Source organism: Pomacea canaliculata, linkage group LG5, assembly GCF_003073045.1.
Source record: "Pomacea canaliculata isolate SZHN2017 linkage group LG5, ASM307304v1, whole genome shotgun sequence".
NCBI classification, from domain to species: domain Eukaryota; kingdom Metazoa; phylum Mollusca; class Gastropoda; order Architaenioglossa; family Ampullariidae; genus Pomacea; species Pomacea canaliculata.
This window is the reverse complement of record NC_037594.1, coordinates 7,841,532-7,853,699: the sequence shown is the minus strand read 5'-3', so window position 1 is coordinate 7,853,699 and position 12,168 is coordinate 7,841,532. Positions and strand designations below refer to the sequence as shown.

General features: G+C 41.3%; 1 protein-coding gene across 2 annotated transcripts in view; it reads right to left on the bottom strand.

Annotated features, from left to right (window-relative positions):
• The window catches only part of LOC112564190 (sodium-dependent multivitamin transporter-like), an 83,773-nt gene that overhangs the window by 14,741 nt on the left and 56,864 nt on the right, over positions 1 to 12,168 (bottom strand). The window contains exons 6-16 of one of the 2 annotated variants that reach the window (XR_003099168.1): positions 11,222 to 11,289; positions 10,830 to 10,910; positions 10,532 to 10,605; positions 10,277 to 10,411; positions 9,656 to 9,791; positions 9,469 to 9,557; positions 7,825 to 7,937; positions 7,497 to 7,567; positions 7,274 to 7,360; positions 6,727 to 6,964; positions 6,267 to 6,367 (exon numbers count right to left, since the gene is read on the bottom strand). Coding sequence is in view for 1 of the 2 variants with exons in the window: in XM_025238840.1 (XP_025094625.1) it covers positions 9,469 to 9,557; positions 9,656 to 9,791; positions 10,277 to 10,411; positions 10,532 to 10,605; positions 10,830 to 10,910 (515 nt within the window). In the remaining variant the exon portion in view is untranslated. Of the gene's footprint in view, positions 1 to 6,266; positions 6,368 to 6,726; positions 6,965 to 7,273; positions 7,361 to 7,496; positions 7,568 to 7,824; positions 7,938 to 9,468; positions 9,558 to 9,655; positions 9,792 to 10,276; positions 10,412 to 10,531; positions 10,606 to 10,829; positions 10,911 to 11,221; positions 11,290 to 12,168 lie in introns of those variants that run through there. The other variant, XM_025238840.1, reaches the window with a different exon arrangement.

Here is a 12,168-nt window from a genome sequence, read left to right as displayed (position 1 = left end):
ATGCCAAGAGAAACTAGCATCAGAACGGCCATGACGACGTAGTCTAACCAGTGAAGATAATTCATCTTGCCCTGTACTGGTTCTTCACAGATTGTAGACAGCTTTAGAACTTGACAGATAAAGCGTGAAATATTACATTAATAGCTTTGGTAATTTCTCGCTCTGTCGCTAATGGGTAATATTGATATTTTCTCCAGTTAATACCTCTATCACTCATTCTTCCTTTTCTCCTCGGTGAATAAGCACTACTAAAGGAAAACGCACGTCAAATACACCACCCAGGCTGTCTAATTTTTCGTAAAAGGATATGCAAAGATGACTAGTTTCTATTAGCAATTACACACTTCGATTGTGTAACTCACCCGCTACAAGGAAGAAAGGCGCGTTGCTACCAGTAGACAAAGCGCATAATGCCCGCGAGTAACATTCCGACCGGTATTTTTAAAATGTATATCTATTCACCTACAACGTAGACAATTATCGATGATGCTCCAATGTAAAGAGCATTTTTAAAACATTGACATGGTGTAAATTGTAAGAAATATAAGTTTTGTTTACTGGTAGTAAAATCAAATGAAAGACTGTAACTGTAGGCGACAGAGAATTCACGAATCAGGAAGTAGGTCCACCGCTAGAAATTAATAAAAACATTTATTTACACTATATAAACAAACATAAAGCTCAAAGCAAACACATATTTTAATAGAATGTACATTAGAATTTAAATAATACTTACACTTTTTTCTTCTAATCTTCAGTTCTTTGAGTATAATTCAAGGTTGAATTGAGTAACAGGTAACTAACTTTAACAGGGAGGGGGGATGGGTGAAGCATTGACTACTTTCAAACATAAAGAAAAACCTGACTGGTTGACTTTTTTCAGCCTTTAAAGGGAAGCATATTATAGTGGAACAACTCCTACAGGTTCCAGTGAGTGCAACTAATTTCAGTAGTAAAGGTTCTGCTATTAAATTGCACCTATGTCAACATAAATGTGTAAATTGGTGGTTTTGTTTGTTTGTTTGTTTGTTTGTTTGTTTGTTTGTTTGTTTGTTTGTTTGGTTGGTTGGTTGGTTGGTTGGTTGGTTGGTTGTTTGTTTGTACCAATTTATGAACACTGAAAGTAAATCTCAAGAACATGTCGCGCAACGCGATCAGGCGTCACGAGACTTGCTCTCTCACAGACACACTCGCAATCACACAAACTACCACGCGCCCGACGTGAGCAACGAAACCAATCACTCTCAGTGGACACAAAACACGCACTCCAAGTTACAAGACAAAACTGAAATTTATTGGCGGTAGCAGAGTGCAACCACCAACTTAAAAGATAAGGAAAAGAAAAGAAAAAAGAACTATTACAACAGATTGCAAAAACAAAACAAACAGGTGAGAGCCCCACAACTTTAAAACAAAAATCAGACACACACCCACGCACGTATAAACACGCCCTCTAACTAATAGTGCACGTGAGGTGTGGCGCGGCACAAAACTTTCTACACAGTATACAGGTTATCCCCCCCTCCCAGGTCACTGCGAGAGACAACTCGCTGTTACTGCCACAGATCAGTTACGGCGTCACACCCTGTTTTACTGTCAAGCACACAGTCCGTCCACACGACCAGAATGTCGGCGCTTGGCCAACAGTCTGCCGACACCCCCACACACAGGCCTGGTAGCACGCTGGTGGTTAACGACACTCTGTCCTCAGTTCGCTGACTGACGGCAGTCTGTTAACCCTTTGTCTGTTTGTTACCCTTCGATTGATTGGGTGACCGAGTGATTGAGCCTGCAGAAAATAAGGTACATAAATACTATGCACACGAAACTATTGAGCTGGCCACTGACAACAATTCGCTAACAGCGTCGTCTCTTACAACAGACGCAAAACCCTCTGTACACAGAGCAAACCTCATGTCATCATAATACAAATCAAAATCCAGGGTCCACATAACAGAAATCCAGCACATAAAGCTATCCCCGCCCCTCATTCATCTATTCAAAGATCTCGCAACCACAGTCGCTCACGCACTTTGCACACTAGGCAACCGGCCGGCTAGCCACTAGCTCAGCGGTTCTCAACCTGTGGGGCGCGCCCCCCTGGGGGGGGGGGCGACGTGCTTACAAGGGGGGCGCGAAGGTGGTTTTTTTTATACCGGTATTAGTGAAATTAGCTTACAGTGCTAAATTAGCTTACAGTGCTAAATTAGCTTACAGTGATGAGAACCGCTGCACTAGCTTGTAAAACGGCGACAGGAAGTTCTCTCTACTCACCCAATCGGCTCATGACGCGTTAATTCTGTTCTGCCGCACGCAGAAAACGCAGGAGAAAAGGAGCTTCTGCCAGGACCCGTACCACACACCACTCCAAGGAATGCACCAACAGCAGAGTCCCGAGCGCACTAGTGTCTCCCGTCACCGAAGCTCTTTTTTCTGCTGACCCGACCCCGGGCTTCCAAACTAAAAGTCACGGTCTAACCCTGGGGAAAGGGAAACTTCCACCCTTCCCACGCTAAAAGGGTCCCCGCTCCCCTGTCCGTCAGATCAAACGACCGGATACACCCACGCCCTCTGGCGCCCCCACACCTCGAACACCGCTGTAGCAAGCAAAACGCGACACAACACACACTGCATCTCTCTGGTTTTGGTTGTCAGGGTTAGGGTTAGGGGTTAGGGGTTAGAGTTTGGGTTAGGGTTAGGAAAAAAAAAGACCCAGTCCAAACCCATGTTGCTATAAACTGTCAGCGGTTATCAGTACCACTTTAGCCAGTCTAGTCTACCTACTTTATATCTTTGTATATTCTTTTTCATTGTAACTCAATGATTTCTTTTTTTTACAATTTGTCACCAAAACAAGTTTGTGTAGAAAACCAGCCTTCAAGTGATGAGAATGCACACACTGGAGGTAAGTATCACCCAAAATACAGTGGCATTGAGAGAAAATTGTTTGTTTTTAATTTATAAACATTACATATGAACACAACAGAACAAGCAATAAAAGACCTGTCGCTAAACTTTCTCAGTGGTTAGAAGATGATGATGTCAGACTTTTGCAGAGGTTAAAAAAAAGTATTCAAGACATATTTTAGAATTGTAAATATGTTAAAGACTTTTGCAGAAACTTATAAAATTGTTTACTAAAAATGGACAAATGCATCGAGGATGTTTTTCAGCAAACATCTGGTTTTATTTGGACTCATGTAAATATTGTAATTCAGATATTAAATTGAAAATTTAATGCATGTACACAAATAAAAGGAAAAAAACTTGCAAAACAATGGCAACCCTATAAACAAATTGTTACTAAGACATAAATATTGAATTATGTATATAAAGGATGTCGTGATTACTAAAAGGACAGAGGCGGCAACACACCGATGGGAACAGACCAGCAGCTGAACAGATGGGCCGAACACTTTGAGGAACTGCTCAACCGACCACCACCAGTAAATCCACCCGACATCGAAGAAGCAGCGAGAGACCTACCGATCAACTGCAACAAGCCAACCAAAACCGAGATCAGAAGAGCCATAACACAACTGAAGAATAGTAAAGCCCCAGGACCAGACGAGATACCAGCAGAGGCACTGAAGGCCGATCCTGACCTATCCATCAACATGTTGCACAGACTGTTCGAGAGGGTTTGGGAAGAGGAACAGGTCCCGGCAGACTGGAAAGAAGGACATCTCATAAAGATCCCCAAGAAGGGTGACCTCAGCCGATGCGAGAACTACAGAGGCATCACTCTTTTGTCCGTGCCTGGCAAGGTCTTCAACAGAGTCATACTGGAGAGACTGAAGGGCCCAGTGGACCAGATACTTCGAGAGCAGCAGGCGGGCTTCAGACAAGACCGATCGTGCACAGACCAGATAGTAACACTGTGGATCATCGTAGAACAGTCTATAGAGTGGAACTCGCCTCTCTACGTCAATTTCGTGGACTACGAGAAGGCATTCGACAGTGTGGACCGAGAGACGCTGTGGAAACTGCTGAGACACTACGGCATCCCGAGGAAGATCGTCAATCTGATCCGAAACTCATATGAGGGAATGACGTGCCGAGTAGTGCATGAAGGACAGCTAACGAGAAGCTTCGAGGTGAGGACAGGGGTCAGGCAAGGCTGCCTGCTTTCACCGTTGAGTGCTGTTCCTGATCACAATCGACTGGGTGATGAAGCAAGCCACCAGTGAAAGGCGAAATGGAATCCAGTGGACTCTGTGGAGCCAACTAGACGACCTTGACTTTGCAGACGATCTGGCACTCCTGTCCCACAGCCACCGACAGATGCAAGACAAGTCATCAGAGATCCAGTCAGCCTCAGCACAAGTGGGGCTACATATCCATAAGGGCAAGACCAAGATCCTGAAGGTCAACACTGACTGTGAAGAGCCAATCAGGTTGGATGGGGAGCCACTAGAAGAAGTCGACGCCTTTACCTACCTCGGGAGTGTGGTGGACAAACAGGGAGGGACAGACGCGGATGTAAAGATGAGGATTAGCAAAGCAAGAGGCGCATTCATACAGCTTAGAAGGGTCTGGAACTCCGGGAACATCGGCTACAAGACCAAGATCCGTCTCTTCAACTCCAACGTCAAGTCAGTCCTACTATACGGAGCAGAGACGTGGAGGACGACCAAGGACACAATGAAGAAGATCCAAACCTTTGTGAACCAGTGCCTGCGTAGAATCCTCAGAATTCACTGGCCAGAGAAAATACGCAACACTGACCTGTGGCAGAGAACAAAACAGCAGCATATGGAGGAAGAAATCCTGCGGAGACGATGGGGTTGGCTAGGGCACACCCTACGGAAGCCAGCATCCAGCGTCACGAGACAGTCGCTGACATGGAACCCTCAGGGAAAGAGAAAGCGAGGAAGGCCGAGAAACACCTGGAGACGGGACCTAGCCGCCGACACCAAGCTCACCGGACTCGCATGGGGGCAGCTGGTGACGGTAGCCCAGGACAGGAGGCGTTGGAGGACTGTAGTCGATGGCCTATCCACCAGGAGGGGCGAAAGGCCAAACTGACTGATGATTACTAAAAACTATATATTTCTTTGCATGTGTACATTATTATTGTTCTGCAGTTAGCCTATAGCATGTTTTTAAGAGTTGATGACAGGTTACATGACTTTGTGTTGGAGGGTATTATGAGCAGTTTTATATCTCAGCCAGATATAGGTGAATAAGACATCCCCAAAAAGTTTCATTAACACCCAACTTGCTTTTGGCTCTCTATCCTTATCTCAGTAACCTAAATTTGATATAGGGATTTGGATGTTTTCTTTATAAAGCTTTTATAAAAAGAAAAAATATGCTGCAAATAAAAAGAGGGTGTGTGAACATGAATGGGTATGATTTATGGATGTTTGTTGCAGAATATGGGTACTTGTCTTTACCTTTATATATTCTATGCCTATAGGGTCTACAATGAAGTCTCTTGTGTTATTTCGGTGCAGAGACAAATTACAGCACTACATCAAGGGCTGGCAACTGAGATGATCCTCATCCAGGGTGTTAGTATTTCTGATACATTCTCTGCTGGATTTTGGTAGGTCTAAAAGGCAGAAATATAGCACAGGTGCTGTCACTTGATTTTGCATATTATCCAGATGTATGTAAACTTATACGGATACAAAAGTAATCATAATATTTCCATTAAAAAAACTCAAATTAATGATATTGATAAGTCGTTTAATCAACTGTTTTAAAAAACAACCAGTGGATTACTCATTATAATTTATTGTCCTACAATGGAGAATTTTTTACCTGTCTTTTTCTAAAGAAGCCGCAAAGATACTGCGGGTAGTTTGAGAGCAGAAGCAGCAGTGAAATAAATATTTGATAAAAGCAAGAACAAAGTGAAAACTATAAACCTTCATGACGATGACGTGAGAGGAATCTTCGGCCTCCTGCGAAGCATCCTTCATGCGGAACAACTTCCTGGTGAAAGGGAATACTAGCTTTGGATCGAGAGCAGCCTTGTTTGTGGAGCCTGAAGAAGGCAAAAAGAATTCCTTACGTAAAAGCTGGATGTAAGTATATTAAAGAGTGAGCTTAATTTTATGTGCTATACAAGAACATATAAACCATACCAGGACTGAATGAGTCAGTAAAATGTATATCTTAGCCCCATTTCATTTTGTAATTGTAAACATTGTCAATGTCATGAAGAAAAAAATGTGTTTCTTTTGGCAGAGTAGAGAGGATTTCTATCTGCTTTAATACACAAAAAAGTGGGTGGAAAAAGTATTGTTAAGACTGACCTGTGATAAAGCTGATAATGACTCCAGTGATTAAGGTTACGAAGAACCCGATGGGTGAGATCCACAGGTAAGAAATGTCATAAATGGAGAATGTGTTGGCCCTAATTTCAATACAAACATACCACAACAAATGATTAACACATGTGAAATTGAAATAGCAATGGAGTGGCGTCAAAAAACATTTCACAAACAGTGCTCTATAACAGCGAAACACATCATTTTCTTAAACTAAAAAAAAAGAGAGAGAAAGCAAAGAGAAAGAAAGTCAAAGGAAAAGAATGAAAGAAAGTGTGAGTAGCAGTAAAAGTAGTCACAGTGAAAGAAATAAAATAATAAAAAAGAGAAAGAAAAATAAAACTAAAAACCCTTAATAAAAAGAGACTTTAGTGGGCAAATTATAGAAGCAAAGTAGGGGAAAACTGTAATGACTATTACAAGAATAGAGTTAACAACCACTTACCGTTGTGTCTGAAATAAGTTCGTAATGTTGCTGTTAGGATTCGTGTCTGTAGACATCTCATCTGTCATGGAGATATCTACAGTCGTGAGGTTATGAAAGGAGGACGAGTAACTGTTATTTGCTGGGCAGTTGTGTGTCGGCCCAGGGGTAAGGCAGGTGTAGGGGCGCCGTACAGCAAGGAGCCAACAGTTATCCACAGGCTGACAGCGATGCCAATGAGTCCACCTCCGATGGCGCCCTGGTGATGATAGACATGGAACAGTCAGACAGGAAACAGCAAACAATAGGACCGGGCTTAATGTAGGTTAGACTTATGTCTAGTCATTGCATCGAGTCTAAATGTTTTGACAGTCTGTGTAGACTTTTTCCTGCTTCTCAGTTTTCCCTCCTTTTCTCTTTCATTGTCTCGTTTTTAAAAAGTAACACAAGCACACACTACTACATAATCTTACAAATGTAAAAATACACCAAAGAGAAAAGAAACAAAGAATAGAAACAAGAGAGATGTTATCAATAAAACCTAAAATAATATAATAGAAAATCATACATATTTATTTGCCCAGGGAACCAGTCCTGCCATAAAGAAGATGCCGTTGATCGTACCGCTGCTGACTCCATCAACCGTAATGGTTATCTTTAAAAAAAAGGATTTTACTCTTGGTTCAGTAAAACGTTTACATATATATATTTATAGTAAACAAAGTGACGAAAATAACATACTAGGTGATGGCCAGAACTTAGCCCTACTATGCACTCAGGCACAGTGGTACCTGTGTGACTGGACCACGTAGGGAGCGAGCGAGGTATGCAAGACCAATAGTGAGACCTCCAAACAGCAGCACTGGAACCGAGGGCAGGTAAACTTCATTAGCACAAGGTGATATCTCTTAATCTGGCGACTGATTCTTCTGTTCATAAAAACAGTTTCTATTGTTTGTTGCCTGATTCCTCTTTGTGTCTTCATTGTTTGTCTTTTATTTCTTGTCTGAATAGTTCTTTCGCTTGATTCTCTTTAACTTTTTTCCCCACAATGAAATGTTTTTAAGTAATCTGATATTTACAAGAAATATTCTCATATATTTTGTAAGACAAGTTTACCAGATATCTTAGCAATGACAGTGACAGTGGCGTCCTTGTAGCCTCTCAGAGGACGTGCCAGGAGGTCCTCCACAGTATTGGCACCCATGGCGTTGATACCGGAAGACAGAGTGCTGATGAAACATCACAACCACGTGGACTTTTTCAAAGGGATATTTTAATATACAAGGATGTTCTGTTCAATGGGCTTTTTTAATTATTTCACCATCTCAGATGTTTACAAAACACACACAAGCACGCAAACGTTCCTCTCTTTTTTTATGCAACCTTTCTCTGTGTGTGCGTGTATGTTTGTGTGTGTCTCTCATACACACACTGATTAGTTGGTACCAACTAATACATCAAAATTTAATATTCTGCATCACTCACTCCTTCTGCCTTTTTTCTCAACTTTTAAAGCATATCAAATTTCTTTGCGTTTGTAATCAAGTAAATCAAAGTATATAATAAACACAGCGACTCAGGATCAAACAAGGGATAAGTTTTTGAGAGGATGTTTCGGCTCCTCCCTTTTTTTTTGAGGATTGAGAGTTCTGTCCCTTCGTCTAACAGCTGAGGGGATCGGCTGTCCTTGGTATTGTTTGTTTTGTTGTCGTGCTTCGATTTGGATAAAAGTGTTGGACCTTCATGTTTACATAATATGTGCTCCTGCTGCGTTTTCTTCTTCTTCTGGTTTGCAACAGGTCTGTATATAATGTACATACTTTATATAATGTAAAGTATATAATGTGCATAATGTATGTAATTCTATTTTGAAGTACGAACTGTTTACATCTATTGGCTAGATTCCATTTTTTGTTTTCGTTTGTTTTCCTGTGCCTCGTATGCTGTCTATGTTTCGTTCTTGTTCTTAAGCGCTAAGAGCATACTCATTGAGTGTGAGTATGCCTTTTACAAATTTAGCATTATTATTTTTTTACATAATTATAGATGCAGACACATATCTTCACACCCATATACACAATCTACACAAAAACATATTATACTAATTTTTCTAGATCACTGTTCAAAGAAATAACATATCTAGCTAATGTAATAAGGACTATTTCTTGATAAAGAATGGATCTTCTAGTCATTAGCATTGGGACTATAGTAAGCGATAAATTTATAAATGTTAGCAGGCAAACTTTTAACAGTCTTAAAAGATATGGTTTGAGTGGTACAGAGTCTCGAGAGTCTTTTCTTTCGAGCATCATATTTTGTCTACATTTGTTAATCACAAATTATATGTTCAGTGTCCTAAATTTTCTCTAAGGTACGTATGCATAGGTAGGAAGTATTTTTAAACAGAGTTCTAATGTAAAAATACTTTAGAACATTCTATAATCTTAGTATATGTATTTTGAGTCTACTTCTCCTGGCTAGCTCAGGGTGTACTTGTTCTGAAGGGACTTCTTTTCTTCTTCAGAAATTCACTTTAAATATTCATATTTTTCTAGTCTGTCCGTATTTCACTTAGGCCAAGATCTTGCAGGATTATTTGGGCAGTACAGAGACAGCTAGACTTAAGGATTTGTTATTTGTCAAAAACCCATCTATACATTTTCCGACCATGTGTTCGTTCGTGCGTACGTGCATGTGCTGATAAATGGTTTAAAAATAGAGAAAAAGATTGTGTGTGGAAGGGGGTTCCAGTTACTTTACCTGAGTGCACCACTAAACAGCATAGACATATATAGACCAGGCATACCAGGCAAACTACCCAGCAGACTGGGGACGAAGTATGGTATCATCTGCAAAGTGAAGGTATTATCAGGGATTAGAAAGTCAGTCAAGTGGCATTCTCTCTGGCTTGCTAATAAAACAGTTCATCTCCCTTTTAAGTACTCACCTGGTTTCTGTTATCGATGATACCCGCCTGATAGGGATCACACCCGATTGTGACGACATAGGCGTAGAGCAGGACCCCCATGAGAGTCAATATGCATTCATTCAACAGGTTGATAGGAGCGCTCAGAAGGAAGGCTCTGCCAATGACACGAATGTTCATATTTGTGGACAGACATTGAACCCCTCAACCATACAGAAGTGTGTAAATATTTTACTTACCAAACACTGATCAGAGTGACTTTATTATCAGGCTAAGAGATTTAGTTTATTACCAACTTGACAATTTTCCAAACCTTACAAAAACTTTACACATCTAATTGTGAAATGCAATCGCTTAAAGCCATCGGCGAACACAAAGACAAATGTTAAATCCTTTTAAATGTCTGGCGGAATATTCCAGTTCAGGTAGTCAATTAAATGCACCTTACATGCCTTTGATTTTACAAATCAGGCGGGCGATGTAAGGCTCTTTGATAGCACGTGTTAGAAACAAAATCAATCGTTTAAAAGGTGCGTGCGTGTGTGTGTTTGTGCGAGATAACTGTGAACAGGAATACTAGGGTCTTTGAACTGCTTGTTTTTCCACCTATCGCTAAATAATAGGTAATTAAAAATCTTTTACAGTTTGGCTTTTTTAAGTGTCTTCAAGGAACTGATGCGTTGAGCAATCGACTGTGTGAAACCCGAAAACAGCGTGAAGCATCCACCAATAAGAGTGGCCCACAGTGAGTGACGCTCGCGAACATCCGGGTTAATCCTGACACAAACACAGTGACGATTAATGGTAGTGGTGGTGTGATAGCCGTGGTGATAATGATGATGGATGATTGCTGATTATGATGATAATGGAAAGATAACTAAAACATCAAAAGCTTACTGGTTGAACTCTATTCTTCCTCCTTCCGAGGCAAGGCGAAAGGCCTGCGTCAAACTGCCCACATGGAGTGTACACTGTTGACAGAAAAAGACACAGCAGATGCATTTTTTGATAAATCTTCTCCAGCACAACAGTGAAGATGTTCTTACTGTCTCAGTTTCAATTAAACTAAGAAAATCAACTTTCATCGAAGATTATCACGTGATCAGCTACCATGCCAATCAAACATTCACGATGTCACATGGTTCTCACGTGGCCACAACCAGTACTTACCACAAACTGACCCACTAGTACTCACCATAACGATAACAGTGCCGACGCCGATGACGTAAACGCCCGTTTGGAAGACATCTGTCCAGACCACGCTCTTAATGCCTCCCTGTCAGAAGGGAAATATTTCATGAGAGTCAATAGTAGGCGAAGTCTGGCACTACAGAAATCTAGATAGATAAAGTCTATTAGAGTTAAATGAAGCCAAAAATGGTTAGAATTAAATCTGTTCTTCGGTTACGTAATATAAATAATATCTTCATCAAGATGTTAAAATTAGCTCTATAATGTCTGTAGTATTAGCAGTGAAAAATATTTAGAAAAGCGACAAAAATCTGTACATTGGCCCAGTGCGTTTTACAAAAGTACTCCGAGTATTTTTTAATTTTGTGACATCCTTGAAGGTAGCTTTTTGCTTACCACTGCTGTATACAAAGTGCAGATACCTCCCAGAATAGCAATCGACACCCACAGAGGCAATCCAGTAGCTGTGATCACAGAAACAACAGCAAACGTAAAAACCCTAAAGGTAGGCAACTGTGAGAAATACCTAGAGGGAGTGGAGGAGGGACAGCACAGTACAACAGGGAAGGGGGACACCACTGCTACATTGTCTTACTCCACCTTTCACGCTCCCCAGCAGCTTTGCACTCGTTTTCGCACAGTAGCGACACCTGCCTTTCGCTCGCGTGCGCAAACAACAATCCGGGGACAACACAATTTACAATAGAACAATTGCTGTTATTATTACAAAAACAGCTTAGGTGAGATGACAGCAGTTTTATATGCATTCGTAAAGTAGACAAAAAATCAAAAGCATATACTTAAGACCGTTTGAAGTTTTATCACACTTCCCCCACCCACCTAAACACACACAGAGCTAAACTCTGTACACATTAACAGAAGCTTATTTGTGTGTTTTACGTGGATCAAAACGGCAAGGGGCTGATGGTGGCACTGGAGTAAGAAATCCCTGTCATACAAATATTGCTCAACATTTTACCACCGACGTGTATAGACAGATCTCAGATTCGACAGTGCCCCAACATAGTGTAACGATTCGCGATTCAGGTGAATCTAATTAGATTCATATTATTTTTAATTCTCCTTGATGTCAGGGGAGGGAAGTCGCGCGGAGGCCGCGTCAGCTCTAATTCTTTTTACGTCATGGATGAAGTGACGTAAGTAAGCTCGGCACAGCGTAACTAGGACGACGGTAGTCAATGGAGGGAGCAGCCATGCCTGCAACATTGGACTCATGATTGGTCGGCACAGTCTCCAAGAAAGACTGTGAAGAGGTCGTCCTAGTTACCTGGTCGCGAAGGACCTGATTGGTCAAGAGCTCTGAAGAGAACGAGTTAACTTAG